General features: G+C 42.5%; 1 protein-coding gene across 4 annotated transcripts in view; it reads right to left on the reverse strand.

Annotated features, from left to right (window-relative positions):
• Window positions 1–7166: 7166 nt before the first annotated feature.
• Window positions 7167–18876, reverse strand: part of DAAM1 (dishevelled associated activator of morphogenesis 1) — a 232703-nt gene continuing 220993 nt past the window's right edge. For all 4 annotated transcript variants that reach the window (XM_040332233.1, XM_040332231.1, XM_040332232.1 and 1 more), the window contains 2 exons: window positions 13464–13634; window positions 7167–8807 (listed from right to left, as the gene is read on the reverse strand). In XM_040332233.1, the coding sequence (XP_040188167.1) occupies window positions 8598–8807; window positions 13464–13634 (381 nt within the window). In that variant the 3' untranslated portion in view covers window positions 7167–8597. The remainder of the gene's footprint in view (window positions 8808–13463; window positions 13635–18876) is intronic.

Genomic DNA, 18876 nt, shown 5'->3' on the forward strand with positions numbered 1-18876 from the left:
GCCAGATTTCTTCCAGAAATCCACCCTGCTGACCTCTCCTGCTAAAAACTATTTTTGTGGTCCACTGACTTCAATATGAATCGCTGTCCTGAATAGAATACCTAAATATTGAGGTAAAGAGTTAGGCCTTTACTGGCTGTATACTTCTGGAATAGTGACATAAAGTCTTGAAGCAAAGGACAGCCATACCTGCTAGTATTTTCACAAGATGGCCAGCAAGGAAGCTCTCATCGTAGGTTTCCCTTAGAACTCAGCTTTTCAATGAATAATGGTCAACTACTACTTATACTATGGGGATGAATGATGGAAAATGGCACAAAAAACCTGGAGCCGTTGACTACAGAAACTGCATCTTTGTTTGGGCCGAAAGACAACAGGTTCAGTTTAGAGGCGGCCCGTATTTGGCTTGCCTTCCCTACTGCTGCATCCGGCCACCGAGAGTGAAGAACTATATTTTAACTACCTTCCTTCTACCTAAAAGCTGTTCAAGCACTAACACAGGGGTAAGGAGAGAGCCCTCAGGTCTGTGTAAGCTCCGGTTTCAGACTCTGAGCTTACACAGGTCTTTCGGCTCTGCGCTCCCAGTGACCGAACAACCAAGGGAAGGAAGCGGCAGCTGGGACCAGCCTTAAAGTGATCCTGTTACCTTACCCTGGATAAACAATCCACATTTTCACTTTAAATTTGTATACATCAGTTGGTGTGCAGAAAATAATCAGTGTGTCCTCATAGCTTTAGTGATTCCAAACACCATTCATTACATGTGGAGTTTTGATTTCACAGCTTCTCCTAAACACAAATAAAATACATACATGCAATAACATATAAAGTGAGAAAAATAAAAGAAGAAAAAAGAAAAGTGCTTTGTGACAAGAAAAAAGTGTTCAACAATATACAGTCCAGCATTAAGTCAATATATACAATTTTTTAAAGCAACATGAATGAAAATATCCCGACTATACAGGTTACAGTGCCAAAAAGAGCTTTTAGAAGACATTATTGTTAGCTGGTTACGAATACATGCAAGTATGTATACATTTGTTTTTTTACCTCCAAAGCATTACATCTTGTGACATAACTCCTCCTTAACAGATTTTGGAATTTAAGGAATGTGTTGTTACCGTCAGCTGTGGAAATTTTGTTCCAAAGTTAAGTATTTTTCTATGTTAATGGTAATTATTGAGAATGCCGGCTGTTATAGAAGGGAGAGCACCAGACTACTATTTAGAGTCCAGAAAGGTTTTTTTATTAGTTGTAAAAAGCCAACACATTTTTAGGGCCCCTTCATCAGAGCTACACTAAAACAATCATGAAGGGTGCCCCTTTGGGACGCATTGACTTTAACAAACCATACCAGTTAAAATCCCTCACCCCTGTACCCTAAATAGTTTGGACTTCCCAGTCTAACTCTAAGGCCCCTGTGACACAAGAGGTCCGATTGAACCCTCCATTTTCCTCTATAGAGTGCGAGATGTAAACAAACTTGTGTCAGTTTACACCCAGCTACCTCCGGTTCCAATTCGATAAAAAATAAAAAAATGGGAGTGGATCCAATCCCCTCTGTCTGTTCGGATGGCAGTCGGGTGTAAATAAACATTTGGTCCGTTTTACCTTTTGGCTGCTCATAGAGCAGAAGGGGCTGTGTCCGTGCATAAGCAGAGCAGACATGGACCTGTCAGTTGGGGATCAGAGACCAAACCAAGGCTCCATCCGCCAACCCCTACATCACTGATGTGCACTGTAATGACGTGGGAGCTCAGAGGATGGAACCACTGCATGCAACAGGCATGAGACAATCTCAGACGTGTCAAATGCTCAAGTCTGAAGGCTGCAGCTCTGAAATGCAGGGACAACAAAGAGTATGGCTCAGAAAGAGGAATTTAAAGGGGTTGTAAAGGTTTTTTTTTCTAAATAGGTTCCTTTAAGCTAGTGCATTGTTGGTTCACTTACCCTTTCCTTCGATTTCTCTTCTAATTTTTTTTTTTCTTTGTCTGAATTTCTCACTTCCTGTTTCTCCTCAGTAAGCTTGCCCCCATCATCCGAGCCGTTCTGGCTGAGGTTAGTGAGCATGCTCGCCCCCTTGTTTTGGGACTACATCCTTGTGGGGAGACGTTGTGAACACAGGGATGTAGTCCCAAGGGAGGGGGCGAGCGCGCTGACTAACCCCCAGCCAGAATGGCTCGGATGATGGGGGCAAGCTTACTGAGGAGAAACAGGAAGTGAGAAATGCAGACAAAGGAAAAAAACATTTAGAAGGGAAATCGAAGGAAAAGGTAAGTGAACCAACAATGCACTAGCTTAAAGGAACCTATTTAGAAAATAAAATAAATGAACATTTACAACCCCTTTAAACTCTTCTATTGCATGGATCTCATTCAATATTGAGTTGTTATTTTTAAACCAGACAGGACAGGATTGGTTTAAGTTTTGGTTGCTCAAGAAAGGATCAGAAACTTTGCAGGTTATTTTCTGCTGCATCGCTGCTGGGAAGATTTACATGAACTTCAAGCCTAGTTGCTGTTGTCACCAGGACGTGAAGTTAAAGGATAAGTTCACCTTTGGGAACATGTTACACATTCCACACATTTTTAGGGTGGGACCTGTAAGGCCCCGTACACACGACCGAACATGTCTGCTGAAACTGGTCCGCGGACCGAGCGGGCAAATGTTCCTAAACTTGCTTAGAAACATGCCCGCTGGAATCGTCACCGCGTATCGTGTACGCACGGATTTCTGTATGATGGTGTGTACAGCCATCATACAGAAATCTCCGGGCGGGCATGTACGCTGAAAACTGCACCTTGGTAGTTTATTGATTCTGCCTGTCAGATTGCATCTGCATACCCCTATGGGCTGTACGGGCAAACAGATACTCTGACAGATCTGGAGACCTGCATGGCACAAATGATCTGCTGATCACCGGTGCAATGCCTTACAGTAGCAGTGATATGCAATTAGCGGACCTCCAGCTGTTGCAGAACTACAATTCCCATGAGGCATAGCAAGACTCTGACAGCCACAAGCATAACACGCAGAGGCATGATGGGACTTGTAGTTTTGCAACAACGGGAGGTCCGCTAATAGCATATCCCTGCTTTACAGGCTCCAAAAAATAAATTCACTTTTTTTACCTCCACAAAAAAAATTATTATTTTTTTGTTTTACTAAAACGTTCATTTATCCTTTAAGAGAAATCTCCCAAAATGCAATTATGGCAGCCAAAGCTCTAAAGGAGGAGGGTCTAACACTCCGGAATTCCTGTTGTATCAAAAAAGCTTAACCTGGCATTCTACTAAAGAAAAAGCATATTTAGAAATAACCATTCCTAGTAGTAAAGCACAGAAGACTAATATATGCAGACTGAAGCAGTAGTATAGGAATCAGTCGAAGGGTCCTTTCACACAGGCGGTCCACCTGGTGGACTCTGCTTTGCTTAGCGGAGGATCTTTCCGCTGAGCAGGCCGATGACAGGTCTGACTCTGCTCATTGACCAGAGATGGATCGGTCAGAGCCCCGCTCTTCTCTATGGGGAGAGATCAGATCAATACGGACCGCCTTTCCGTTTTCATCTGATCAGATCCGGATGGAAAATAGGGTCACTACCTGTCTTAATTCCACAGATAGGATAGCAGTGGGCGTCAGCGGACACCCGCTGCTCCATAGGAGTGAATGGAAGATCCAATCAGGCAGACCTGATCGAAAAGCCTAAAGGGTCAGTTTTTCAGACAACTGCTATCAGTCTGAGGGCCCATTCAGACTTGTTTGTTACAACACATCTGTTTCTACATGCATAGTAAATAGCACCCCAACATACATACAGTGCGTTGTGGTGCACTGCATTGCCCTGATTAAAAAAAAAGGGCAGAGCATATTTTGATCTGTTGCAGTACGTTCGAATCCCATTCATAGGGAAAGGGTTACAGATTAATGTAAATCAGGTTAATGCACGGCAAGGGATCTTGTTAGACAAATTAAAGCCTGACTGCCCACCATGAATACCAGTAAGCCACAACCAGGGATAAGCTCAGGTGTGTCTGAACTCGCCTGAGCTATCCCACTAGGAAGCTGTCAAAGCCAACCATAGGCTGTGGATGCATCCAATGCCCTGCAGCCACACGTAAACAAGGGGCATGTATATGTGCAAAGGCATGGTGGCGAAGGCCTCTCGTCTATGATTGGCTCTCGGCTTTGACAGTTTCCTGGCTGAATATCTCTGGCAGGTTCAGACTCATGACCAAAGACCCCTGACCTCTTCCCTAGTCACAACATTCAGGCGTCTCACTACAGCTCTTGAATAAGTGATATTTATCAAGTTGTTGTGGGTAACTATTCACCCATGAACCCACCTGTGATGAGCAAGAACTTAAATGTACAAATATTGTAACAGAATACTTTAGTGAGTACTAGGTCACACCTAAATATTGCAACACGTGTTTAAGAGGAAACATCCCCTCCACAACACTTTGTCTCTGGATAGAGAAAATAAAACCGTGGATATTAATATTAAAGGCAATAAATAAAGTCCTAAAATATTGTTCCAACCTGCAAGAGTGAACCTGGCAATATGTTTGGGGGGTCTGAAGTTCCTGAGTAATGCTGCGTCATCAGGATCGCTCTTGTTAAGGCCGAGCGTCAGGAATATGTAAACATTAAACGGAAACAAGTCAGCGAGTAAACTGTATGTGGTTAGACGCAATGAATTATTGACCTAAACCTGAAAGAATGTAAAAGGGTTCTTCTACAGAAGCACATCTAGAAAGTGTCAGAACACATTTCTATCATTCTAGGGTGACTGTGGAGTGGATGAATGCAGCACATTTATCTGATGGGCCATAAACAAAGATACTTTGCACTGTTTGGGGCACAGTGGAAATGAACCGCTTCATTGACAAAAATGTCTGGGAACATTTCTTAAAATCAAACTTTGCAATTTGTTACCATTAACCCTGAGACATGGCTTAGGTTAGCATTATTTTTATTTATTTTTTTATCTCTTGCTACTAAAAAATGTAACCAATCATCATCCGGAATACTAGAGTTATACAGAATAGTATTTTCTGTAAGGCTGGCCGTACATGATTCATACAGATTTCCTCCGTCCATGCTCCACACCAAGGATGAGCTCCGGCGTGTTCGCATAGAACACGTGCAGAGCCCGCCAGGAAGTCGGCACCCGCGCTGCGCTAATCACAGCCAGGCAGACATTGTCCGATGCTCGGCTGCAGAGATCGGGGAAATGTCTGCCTGGCTGTGATTAGCGCAGCGCGGGTGCCGACTTCCTGGCGGGCTCTGCACGTGTTCTATGTGAACACGCCGGAGCTCATCCTTACTCCACACCATAGATCGTGGGTGTCCAACCTGTGGCCCTCCAGCTGTTGCAAAACTACAAGTCCCATCATGCCTTTGGGAGCAATGCTTGCAACTGTTTGCTTTGCAATGCCTCGTGGGACTTTTAGTCCAGCAACAGCTGGGGGGCCGCAGGTTGGACACCCATGCCATAGATGGACTATTACCCCTGCTGGGCTATTATATTCGGACAGCTGCGGCTATCAAAATACCCGAACAGCAGCTGCAACTGGGTGTAGCTGCAGTTTAGAAGAAAATCGACATCCAGCTCCTTTGATTTTTCAATCAGGCTGGGTCCATACTGCAAACGGATGCAGCTGACAGCAGGGGTCCAGTGCGTCCCTGTTCTCCGTTTCAGGGATGAATCGGGTCTGAATTTGGACCTGAAACAGAGCCAAAAGACGCACATGACTCTGCAATTCGTTCTGCAGCCGCTCTGGAGATGTGTGAACCAGCTCCATTGAGAGCCAGTCGCAATCTCCTGTCTTGCAAATTGGACCCACATCAAATTCACACTCGTGTGAACCCAGCCTCAAGGGAGATCTGGCAGGAGGGGTCAGGGCCATGCACAAGATTTGAAATTCACACTGTCAATGGCCAGCTTAACTTCTTGTTAATCACCAACAGTAGCAAACGATCTCTAAGCAAAATGTCTCACTATAGAATTAGCTACACAACTAGAACCTTTTAGGCCTCATTTGCACGTATGGTACGTTCAGATCCTTCTGAAGAAAGTATTTGAGAGACTGAGTTGTAATGCCTCCTCACTGGTTACCAGTAAAAGACAGAATCACTTTTAAAGCACTCTGTCTAACGCATAGATGTATCTATGGGAATGCTCCCCATTATCTATGCGAAAAAACAAATGCTCATAATCCCAATCGCGTTCTGCGATCTACCAATCAAAATCTCCTCCAGATACCCAAAGCCAGATACAAGTCCAAAGGAGAAAGGAGATTCGCGGTCCAAGGGCCTAGACTATGGAACGCGTTACCAACCAGCATTCGGTTGGAGGAGAACCACTTGGCGTTCAGGAGAAAGATCAAGACTCATCTCTTTTGATACCAAAGGAGACAGGAACAACAAGCGCCAAGAGGCGATTAAGTTTTCATTCAATGCCCGTTTTAACCCCATAAATTCAAGACTACCGAACCACAACCGTGTGCAATGTGTTTGGTTGTGGGGAGGTCGCATTGTAACCTATTCACTTGAATGGATCTCATTTGGCATGCGGTAGTGGTTCCACCCAAGAGGCCATGTTTGATTTAAAGCACCTGTGCACGATAAAAGAAAATCTGCAGAGTCAACGTCTTGGTATTTTGGACAGCTATTTTATCTAAGAAAAATGTCCAAAGCATGGCCTATTGGGGGTACTTGAGGACTGAGGTTGAGAACCACTGGTCTACAGCAACCAACCAGAAGCTAGTGTTGGTGTTTAAACGGGCACTAGAAAACAGCAAATAGAATCCGATTTGTTGTTGGCAGCACTTTAGCTTTTCATTGGCTCCACAGTAGCCACTGCATACACAATAGAGATTTCTAGCTATGCCTCTCCCAATTACTTAGCTAATGAGCATGGAACAGGTATGTTCTACAATATTACAGCATCTGACAGAGGGATACGGTTCTTGTCTACAGCGCCAAACCTCTGAATAGCAGGGCTTGTTTAGTAAAAAATCCACAATAATAGCAGGGCTTGTTTAGTAAAAAATCCACAATAATAGCAGGGCTTGTTTAGTAAAAAATCCACAATAATAGCAGGGCTTGTTTAGTAAAAAATCCACAATAATAGCAGAGCTTGTTTAGTAAAAAATCCACAATAATAGCAGAGCTTGTTTAATAAAAAAAATCCACCAAAAACATATTAGTAACAAGATGAGAGGTTTGTGATCAGTGCCAAGTATCTATGTTAGATGTGAAGTACAGTCAGCATGACTTGCGTACGTTAGCATACCATGTAATTGGAATATTAGTCAAGTAATGTAATAGAAGACATTGTGGTACTACATAACGGAACACAGAATTCTTTTTTTTCCCCAAAGAAACAATATTGCAGAAGGAATTTGTAACATGACAACGAAGCACCCACTTATAGATTTGCGAAGGCGTTTTATTTGCACTGTGTCCAACAAAGCACCCGTTTAGAGTAAATCCAGCATTTTTATAGTGTTAGTTGGGGAATTTTTAAGACCTTTGCTGTGCTTTTAAACTAAAATGTGAATCCCCATGAGTATTTTAATATATAACACACCCATGTAATAAATATAATATTTTTTTTTTTAGATTCCACCATCTATACCCCCGGGGGAAGTGCATGTCATCTAGGTTTAGAGGAGGCTGATGTCTATCCAATATTTGATGTTATTGTAAGCAATCAATTCAATGTGGACCAGTAACGTTGCAAATTATAAAGATAATCCATTATTCTGAAGCCAGTGGCATCACTGAAAATGCAGCCAATCAACTTACTGGAGAGTAGTGGCATTACTGAAAATGCAGATTGTTCCCTAGGTTCTAGTAATATCATGGTTTATTCAGTAAATGTTGTGACTTTGCCTTCAGGAGAATCCAATGACATAGTGTGGTCTCTCCATTTTTTTTTTTTTTTTAGAGACCTATGACATCACAGAGGAAGCAGATTTTGCTAAAGGCCAGTAGCATCATTGATCCCTTGGTAAATTTGTATACAAGAAACCAGTGACCTAAAGCCAATCAGGTGTGCTAGATTAGTGCGACATCATGACAGCTACAAGTTAATGCACTTTGCTAACTTTGTTTTATTAAATAAGGGTACAAAAAAAAAAAAATCACCTTGTAACCAGTTATACCATCTTAACTTTATGTCTGCCTCTGCTGCAAAGGGCACCATATTAAACCGTAACGTTATTTGCAAATGAAACACACAAGTGAATTGTCTCTTAGGAATGCACCTGCCTCAATCGGCAGAACATGTTTTGTGCTTTTGCACTTTAAGGGAAAAAAAGTAAAAAAAAAAACGTTCTACACAGCGGGTATGTATACATGTGTCTGTACACATATATACATAATACTGCAATAAATCACACATTCAGTATGTGCATGAACTCTTTCAAACTATATACATCTATGTGTGCAGTTGTATAAAATGTTTTAGGCCAATACATATGCACACACATTATTTTACATTAACTACATATTTACACATACAACCCCCCCTCTATTTCCAAGGCAGTGACACTGGGAACACCATCGCTTCACGCTGCAGTACGCATTTAATAATTCAGCTTTGTCACAGGCCTCTCCCGACTGCTTTCTGTAGTTTGGGTGACAATGCGTTTGCGGTTCCTTTTGAGTTTGGAAAGGTCCTTATCGAAGACTTCTCCCGATCTAAGAGCTGAGACAAGGTCATCAAACTCTCCTTCCTCTTCTCCATTTTCCTTGGCTTTCCTGGCTTTGCGTTCCCGTTCACGCTGCTCTTTAAGCTGTAAACAAAGCAAAAAAAAACAAGATTTGCCAACATTCCACACTATGAATAAACTATGAGCCTAATGACCAAGTTAAAAAGAACAAACTGACTAATTCACATTCAACAGATACACTATATCAGTGTTTCTCAACTCCAGTCCTCAAGGCACCCCAACAGGTCATGTTTTCAGGCTCTTCATTATTTTGCACAGGTGATATGATCAGATTCACTGCCTTAGTAATTACCACAGCCGTTTTATCAGAGGGAAATCCTGAAAACGTGACCTGTTGGGGCGCCTTGAGGGTTGGAGTTGAGAAACACTGCACTATATGGTCAAAAGTTTGAGGACCAGCATGTCTCTATGAGCTGGCTGCATGTAACATTCTAAAAACATGGACATTAATATGGGTTGGACTCCCTCCTCTTTGTGGATAGAACAGCCTTTACCCTACTGGGAAGACCCCCCCCCTACAAGATTTTGGGGTAGGTTTGTGGGAGTTTGTGCCCATTCAGCCAAAATATTCGTGAGGTCAAGTTCTGATGTTGAATGAGAGAAGTCCCGGATCGCAATCGGCATTCAAATTTCAATTCCGATCTCAAAGGTGCTCAAGAAAGGTTGAGGTCAGGGCTTGTGTACCTCCACACCAAACAATGTCTTTATGGAGCTGGCTTTGTACATGCAAACACAAACTGAACGCAATCTTTTGAAGGTGTGTGCACATTTGTCCATATGGGTAAGTGTTGATGGTGAAGTTTTCACAACTGGCCATATATTGTATTACAGTTATGAATGAATTCAAGGCAAAGATAGAAATAAAGACTCTGTAAAATGATTAAACACGCAAGAGTGGATAGATGGCCCTTGAATATTATAAATAACCTACATAATTTTGGAACAATGTCCCCATAGCTCAGCTCCATCCCTATGCTAGGGTCTTAAAATCTGGACTCTGGGGGAAGCAAATATTGTGCAAATACATGAGACGTGCATCTTTAGTGTGGTTTGTGTTTTTCTTCCAGATCTGAACAGCAATTCACTGCTGCTCTTTGTGCGGGGGGACTGGTCTTGTAGCGGGTAGATCCGTTGGATCTCTCCCACAGCTCTGATCTCTGCACAGGATATGTACAGCATAGTGATATTACTACTACTACTACTACTACTATACAGGGTCATATCTAGGTTTAAAAAGTGAATTTATATTCTTTGTGGCTATTAAGGAATATATTTCAATTAAAGTTTTAATGCTCAAGTTCAGCTTTAAGTAAACCTGTCAAAACAGAACTAGGTGGGCTGCCTTTTAAAGACAAAAGTAGACTTGCAGTTATACAGATCTATGGGCTTTAATACTTTAAGTAGTAATGCCAATAGCAAAGCACACAGAGGGGAAGGGGAAAAGCACCCAGGAAGCTTAGGCTGGGTTCACACTACGATTTTCCCGTCCGTCAGCCGCATACGATTTATATGAAAAAACGTATGCGGCTGAAACGGACGTAAATGTATGGAACCGCACATATGTGCGTTTTCCATTGACATTAATGTTAAAAAAAAAACGTATGCGTTTGCCATACTGTTTCAAAAACGGCCGCAAAACCGTGGTTGAACACGGTTTTGCGTACGTTTAAAAAACGTTTTGCTAGCAAATCGTACGCACCTGGATGCATCTGAGTGCATACGATTTGCAATGCATTGTTTATCTATACGTTTTCCCGTCCGGGCCCGTACGTTTTCAATACTGAAATCGTATGCGGCTGACGGACGGGAAAATCGTAGTGTGAACCCAGCCTTAGTCAGTAACTGACTTAGACACTTTGGGGTTGATGCCCCCTGGGGGGTTCAGAGGGCACCAGAGGGGAAGCATGGTATACTACATTTTAGAAATCCACTTAGACTGGTCTTACAGGCCAAGCTCACCCAAAACGTATACAGCAGCATTGTGTGGACGCTGAAAAGTTTAAAATCATCCCCGATAGCTATTGAGGACTACAATGTTGAACATCTTACAAACACCGTTCCTTGCTGCAGTGGCAACCGTTTTTGCACAATAGGAGCAGAAACGGTTCAATTGTATCCAAGAAGATCTTGTTAAATATGCTGAATACTAAACCCTGTTATCAATTAAAGCAACAGCAAAAAGGCCAAATAAGCCAGAAAATGTTGTTATTCCATACTGCTGAACCTGTATTTTAGACTATTTGATGTAATAGCTGCATACAGCATATGGATCTCAACACAGCTAAATCATTCCATTATGTTGGCCACAATGAGGGAAGAGACACTTCAAAGCTCCCAGTGATGATTATCTAAAGATGTTCTGTTTATTGAACATCTGACATTTGTCTCGCAGGAACTCAAGCTCACTCAATCACGTTAATTAAACACATGAACTGACTGACAATGAATAAGAGGAGACTGAAGATTTAGTTTATATTATGCCGGTGACTTCACTTCGTTAGTCTGCTTTCTGCAATGTTCTCATCCGCCAACGCTCAGAGACAGACGATCGACTTCCAAGGATCTGGTCTCATTTGCTTCGGCTGCGGATGTAAACTTACACCGCTTTTATTGTCTATGGAGTATTGCTGGCCTTGTGTGATTTACTACAGCTGAAATGTTACAAAGCCTTAAACAAAGATCAACATTAGGTAATCCTATTTTTTCCTCCATTTGAAGACATGCTTCCCTCTGCTCGTCATCGGGAGCATATCATCACCTAGCAAATTTACAAGTGAAAGATTGAAATCACTGCATAGAGTTTATTTACCTTCTCCCCCTACAGGAGCTTCAAATGCTTACTGAGCCCAAGAGGAAATAATCAGATGTTCTAAGCCAGGGGTCTTCAAATTACAGCCCTCCAGTTGTTCAGGAACTACAATTCCCATCATGCCCAGTCATGTCTGTGAATGTCAGTGTGTTACAATGCCTCATGGGATGTGTAGTTCCGCAACAGCTGGAGGGCCGTAGTTTGAGGATCCCTATTCTAAGCAATGCACTTGTGTCTGTAAGGATGCCACAGATCGTGTGTCTGCTCTTTGGTCTCTATATCACTCCATTTAGGGAAGTTTCACACAGGCTTCTGCTTTCTATAAGAGCAGTGTGAACAGCAAGCTTTGACAATGCATTTGTAGAGCTTTTAAAAGCTCCAGTTTGTAAAATGTTGAAGGCTTCAGCACTTCTTGAAGCTTGTTTAAAGCCTGCTAGCAGCTTAACCACCTACCGCCTGCCATATAGACAAATGACGGGCGCAAGGAGGCTCTCTCTTTCTGGGACAACGTCACATGACATTGTCCCACTCTCGCAGCGCGTCAATCGTCGGCGCACTGTGTCCGAGACATTGAGCATTCCTGATCTCGGTAAAGAGCCGATGATGAGGCTCTTTACCTATGTGATCAGCTGTGTCCAATCACAGCTGATCACATGTAAACAAGGAAATGCCGGTTATCAGCTCTCCTTACACTGACAGTGGGTAAAGAAAGGAAAGCCGATCAGCGGCATTTCATAACATGGGAGACCTTCATATATCAGGGCATAGGTGATCAGTGCCCTGATTATCATCGTAGTCCCAACAGTGCCCAGCAGTAATGCCAGTCGGTGCCCAATATTAGTGTCTCCTCATCGGTGGTGAAAAAAAAATTACTGACTCCCCCCCATTTTTCTGTCTATTTTTTTGGGCAAAAAAAAAAAAAAAAAACGTAGTGGTGATTAAATACCACCAAAAAAAAAGCTCCTTCTGTCCAAAAAAATCTAATTTGGGTACAGTGTTGCAAGACCTCGCAATTGTCATTCAAAGTGTAAAGTGACAATGAGCACTCCCATTAGGATCCGTATTTACCATTTACAAACTGGCGTTGAATGATACTTTACAAGCTTTAACAAAGCGTTCTAAAAGCTCTGCAAATGCTTTGTCAAAGCTTGCGGTTTCCAATGCTCTTATACAAGCTGAAGCCCGTGTGAAGCAGGCCATAGAGACTAGCAAAACCTAAACACTTCTAGTTCAGTGCAGTGGAAATCACAGAGCCTATTCACACAGAAAGGTGAAAGGGAATCAATTATACTTTCTACATCAGAGGATTACAAATCCTCTTTATTCATTTTTTTGTTTATCTTTCTTCAGCAGCCCTGAGCTCAGGCAGGAGACAGAACACCATGCAGAGGGTCCTTATAGACTAATATGTTTAACCTGGGCATGGAGAAAATACAAGTGAATAAATAGCTCTGGGGGTCCTAGTAGATGACAGGCTCAGCAATAGCATGCAATGCCAGGCTGCTTCAAACAAAGCCAACAGAATATTGGCATGCATTAAAAAGGGGATTCCAGAGATAATAATTCTCCCACTCTACAGGGTCCTTCCGCATCTTGAGTATGCCGTCCAGTTCTGGGCACCAGTCCTCAGGAAGGATGTACTGGAACTGGAGAGAGTCCAGAGAAGGGCAACAAAGCTAATAAAGGGATTGGAGGATCTCAAATATAGGGAAAGACTACAAGCATTGAACTTCTTCTCTCTGTAGAGGAGATGCTTGGGAGGGGATATAATAGCGATGTACAAATACCGTACTAGCATAGGGAAAAACACTATTGCTGGCCGGTTCACATTAGTAAAGCCTTGTAGTAGAGACATCACACCTCATTTAAAATGGCAAAGATCAATCGCCTTGTATGACAGATTTCCTAACCTGTGCCTCCATACGTGTCCGCCGTTCCTCCTCTTCCTTCCTCTTCCTCAGGTTCTCGTTTTCCTGCTTCGCTTCAGACAATGACTGGAGAAACTGGTCGAAAATCCCAAAGAACTCATCTGGCTGTATCTTGTTGGTTTCCTCTCCAAAATGTTTGGCTGCCTTCACATACTAGAGGGATTCAAGCAGGAAACATTATTCTTACAACAAAGCCAAAGATGGCTGCCAAGATTACACTGGGACTCATGTATCAAACATGTCTAAAGGCAAAGTGCGACGTCTAAAGCAGCCAATCAGAATGCAGCTGTTCTAGCTCAGGTTACGTGAAACAAAATGGTGAAGGATTTGATTGGCTGTTGGAAAAATACATTTATGAGACTCTAAACGCCATAGTTTCATCACTGCAAGGGGCTGCATACATGCGTGTAATCAGAATACCTGGTGCATATGTTAGGCTTTAATTTCATCCAACAAGTGACAGTAAAGCGGGAGGCAGGTTTCTCCTACATAAAACAAAGTCTGCACCACAGGAGTCAAAGATCTTGCCCTCAATGCTTTGATGTGGCTACAATCCTCCTGTGGCCGCATGGCCCTTTATGAAAACCATATGTGTGCCTGGGGGATGTATTTGTGTTTTTATTTGACTTCAGATTTTTTTTTTGTTATAAGTAAGGCGGAAGAAAGTTGTTTTTCTGAGCCTCTCTAATGAAAGTGGGTTATGAAGATCCCTCCGGTGAATGGACTAGATATCAGTATTTGGGGTTATAAGTCAAGTAAACAAAAATTATAGAAAAAAAGTCAGCACAAGGCACATTACACTATCATTGTGATGTGCTCCTTGTGCTGATGGCTTCTGCTTTCATTGAAATCTTCCTCCTCCGATCCCCTCATACCCCAACTGATCTAATCTTCCAGTGTGGGGGGTGCCAACAGAGCCGTCATATGATTTCATCAGGAGTGCCAACGATATCCGCCTTTTGAATGAAGAAGCTGTAGTAAAGCTTCTATGAATGGAGGAAGGAAGTGGAAACGCCAGACATAGTCGGCACTCTTAATGAGTGCATATGACTAGTCCCTCCGCTCCATTAACCCCTGGCGCACCAGAGAAATATGGTGGCAGGGGAGATTAGAGGAAGATACTTTTAATAAATTGAACTTTTTTACCTTTACTATATTTCCTTGTTTAACTGATTTACTTAGTACCGATACAGTCCACCTGCCCCCATCTACCCCTCTGGCTTCCTTGGGCCTCTGGGGTCCCAACAAACCCTATTTCTATTCTAAATTATGTTAGGATGATGGTATTTTAAGCTTATATTACTTTCCTTTACCGAGAGGTCTTCTTATAAATCAGAAGCAGAAGGGACACCGGTAGTAAGTAATGACCCTTATGTCCCTATGCGGACATAAAAAAAACACACACACACACACAGGTGATGTACAGTACAATGATTTTTAACTGTGTTGCAGATTCCTACCTTTTGTTATTCTCAAGAAATCAGTGTGTTTGTCTGTGGCCATGTGGATAATGAGTCTAATAGGAGTGGTTTCATAATTATCAATCAGCTGCTGCATCTGCAGGGCTCTAATGAGGAAAATTGCCGGGTCTGCATTAGGGTTGCACCAATACCACTTTTAAGACCGAGTACAAGTACTGTACTGATACTTTTTTCCTCCCAAGTAATCGCCGATACCGATTACCAATACTTTTTTTTAATGTCCTGTGACAGTGGCACTAATATGCAGCACTGATGAAGCATGAACTGTGTCAGTATTTTTTTTTTTTTTACAATGCTTTATTTTGGGGGGAGTGGATGGTGTCCGTGTGTGTTTTATTCTATTTTTTATAATTCTTATAATTTCACCTTTCCAATATTTTTATTGCAATTTTTTTTATTATTATTATTAGCCCTGTTGGGGGGGGGGGGGCTTTGCTGAGATACCAGGGGTCTTAACAGACCCCTGACATCTCCCTTTTGAGACAGGGAAAGGAACTGATGACACAGATTTCCCCAGTCCCTTTCTCTGTAGCCTCAGCTGCACTGAAGATGAATGGAGAGACAGAGGCTCCTGTGCATTCATAAACGGAAGCATCGCAAACCCAGGTCACGATGCTCAGTGACAGTTATGAATGGACAGTCAGTGATTTCCTATTGAGAATATCTCACCAAATATGTCATTTTTGTTTCAAGAGATGCCTGAAACCTGACTTCTATCGTAGTGCAGACTTCTGGGAAAATCAGTGAGCCGATCACACAAGCAGGAAATTGTGTTTCTGGGGGACGTTCTTTATACATTCTGTGTACACAACACCTCCAGGAAGCCATATTGCATTTTACAGAAAATTACAGCGGCTGCAGATTGAAAAGGAAAGGTAACTTTTTAATGACATTCAATTACAATACGACTTGTGTCGCAATTGTATAATCTATATATTTTTTTTTATTTGCAATTTTTTTCCTACGGAAGTGAAGTTACCCTTAAAGCACAGTCACATTATGATAAAAGGTCTGGTGTCACTGGTGACCCACGTCCATCCCTGTAATATGCAACAAAAGATTTGTCCTTTTGGGACTTTAAATGAGATGGACACCATTGGGCCAATAAACATAAGTAGCCGTAAATGCGGTATAAAGTAGATACGTTTATTCAGATAAGAGTAATGCGGGTGAGACACCTGCTGCTGCCTCGGGGAACCACACACCTGCTGTTTTGGCCTTATTTAGTGGTGAGTATGGGATCCTATGCCTCATGCTCATTCCACCAACATTATACCCACCTTTATTTTTACAACCTAGGTACAGTTGTACACGTATCCACCCCTGAAGAGCGAGCTGGGTCTCGCGAAACATGTCATGTCGGGTACATTAGATGCCTGTATCACATCTTACTATACATGTACCAATTGTCTATTCATATGTATGTCCTTTTATAATTGGCCACTGTTGATGTCAATGCATGCTTTGCATTACTCTTATCTGAATAAACTTGTATACTTTATACTGCATTTACTGCTACTATGTTTATTAGCCCAATGGTGTCCACCTCATTTAAAGTCCCAAAAGGGCGAATCTTTTGTTGCAATGTCACATTATGAAACAGTCTGAAAACATGGACAAGTCCACTAATATGCAGTCAGGCTTGATTGTGTAAGCATACGACTAGAATCACTAGAGATCAGTTGTCCCCTGCTTAGAACACGAGGTTCAATTCACAAAGCCAACATACCAGAATAAGGATACTTAGAGGACAGTGAAAAAGCACATTCACATGGCAGAGGGTCCAGTGTAAACAAAGCACACACTGTAAAAGAAGAGCGTGTATACTTACCTTTCTGATGGCCCATGACTTCTAACTGCCACTTTGTAACTCCAAGCCTATTGAATTCCTGTTCCCCCCACCACCTGCTGCCGTTTTCTCCCACCCACCAGCTTATACTCCTTGTAGTTTGAGTGATTGGGGGTCAGCAAAGTGGGTCTGAAGCCACGGGCCAAGAAAAAAAAAGTATAGACACTCTTCTTTTTACAGCACCTGCTTTGTTTACTTTGGTGTGTTGGATTTGTGATGTGAGCTCAATGTTTGCATTGGTAGGAACTTCATGGGTGATATTCAGTAGTATGAACACGATTGATGGTCACAAATAGTAAGCACAGAGCTCCAAAAGAGTTGCATTGCATATAGCAGAAGCTCTTTATTTTACTCTTCTAATACAGATCAATTGTGCATCGTTCCTTCCACATACAACCACAGGAGGTTCCAAGTAAAGGGAAATACTTCAAACTCTACACTGAAGTGACTGATCACCTGAACAATAATAGCGGGTTTTAAAAAATGTGTTGGTGCATCTAAATCTGCTAATACATTTAACTCTACCACCCCCCCCCCCCCCTACAGACTGACAATACTGCTGTGACTCCTGTGCTCATTCTTCTAGAGCAGAGATATGCAATTAGCGGACCTCCGGATGTTGCAAAACTACAAGTACCATCATGCCACTGCCTCTGGGTGTCATTCGTGTGGCTGTCTGAGTCTTGCTATGCCTGGAGGTCCGCTAACAGCCTATCCCTGTTCTAGAGTTGTATCTCACCAATACAGGAGGTGTGACACTAGCCAGATCAACAGGCGAAAACAGATTAGAGAAAAAGCCAAAGAAATAAAACCTAAGGCTGCCACCATATCTAATGATTGGTAAGCTGCAATAGAATACAATTTTGGTGTTTGGCTTTAATGCCACTGGTGGACACAGGGCACAGAAGCGACACAACGCTAACCTGGAAGATGCCGGGCGATTTGTGATGTAGATGTATGTGATCCTGCCCAGCTGTGCCGCAGAAAATATGTGGCCAGGCGGCAAACCGTTAAAGTGGTTGTAAAGGCTGAAGGTTTATTTGCATGAAGGAAAAAAAACCTTCAGTGTGCAGCGCCCCCTTCAGCCCTCCCTAATACTTACCCAAGCCCCATCCTTCAAAGTGAATAAGAGTCAAGGCTCTGCTGGGTCGCTCCCTCCTCACTGGCTGAGATATAGCAGCAGGAGCCACTGGGCCCCCGCTGCTGTCAATCACAGTCAGCGAAGGTGGGAAGAGGCTGCGCCACATTCTCTGTGTCTTAGGGACACAGAGAGGTGGCTTGATAGCATGAACGATGAGTGCGAGGTCCAGATCATCGGACCATGATCATGGCTGCTCTGTGCAAAACCATTACACAGAGCAGGTAGGTGTATAACATGTTTGTTCTTTTTTTTTCCCCTTTAAAGTAAAGGGATGGAGCTGAAAAACTAAAAGGAAAAAAAAAAATCTCTCTACTGGAGTTCCCAGGAAATATAAAAAAAAGTCATGATGGTGCTTATACTGGACAGAATTGACCCAACACTTAGTGGTCGATTTATAAAACATTTGTTGTGTGAATGTCAGAAGCATTCCTGCAAGTTGAACAAAATGTCATTGTATTTCCTCTAAGACATTAATGCAAATATCATCATTCCCATCTAGTAAGCAAAATGTGGTATAGTTCTCTGAAACACCGCAATGAGAAAACTATTCTGCATTTTGGCCACTAGATGGAGCCAACAATATGAGCATTAATGTCCTAGGGCAGAGGTCTCCAAACTTCACAAACAAAGGGCCACTTTACTTCCTTCAGACTTTAGGAGGGCCGGACGGAGGCCAGTGGGAAAGTCAGTGAGAAAAAAATAATACCCCACTGTTTGTTTCAGTGAAAATAATTGTGTCCCATTATTGGTGTAAGTGGTAGGAATTGTGCCCCATCATTAATGTCATTGAGAGGAATTGTGCTCCATAATTTAATGTCATTGTGCCCCATCGCTGGTATCATTCGGAGGAAATGTGCCCCCTTCGTTGGTGTCATGGGTGAAACTATGATGCCCTATTGTTGGTATCAGTGGATGAAATAGTGC

This window comes from Rana temporaria, chromosome 13 (assembly GCF_905171775.1).
Source record: "Rana temporaria chromosome 13, aRanTem1.1, whole genome shotgun sequence".
Taxonomy (NCBI): domain Eukaryota; kingdom Metazoa; phylum Chordata; class Amphibia; order Anura; family Ranidae; genus Rana; species Rana temporaria.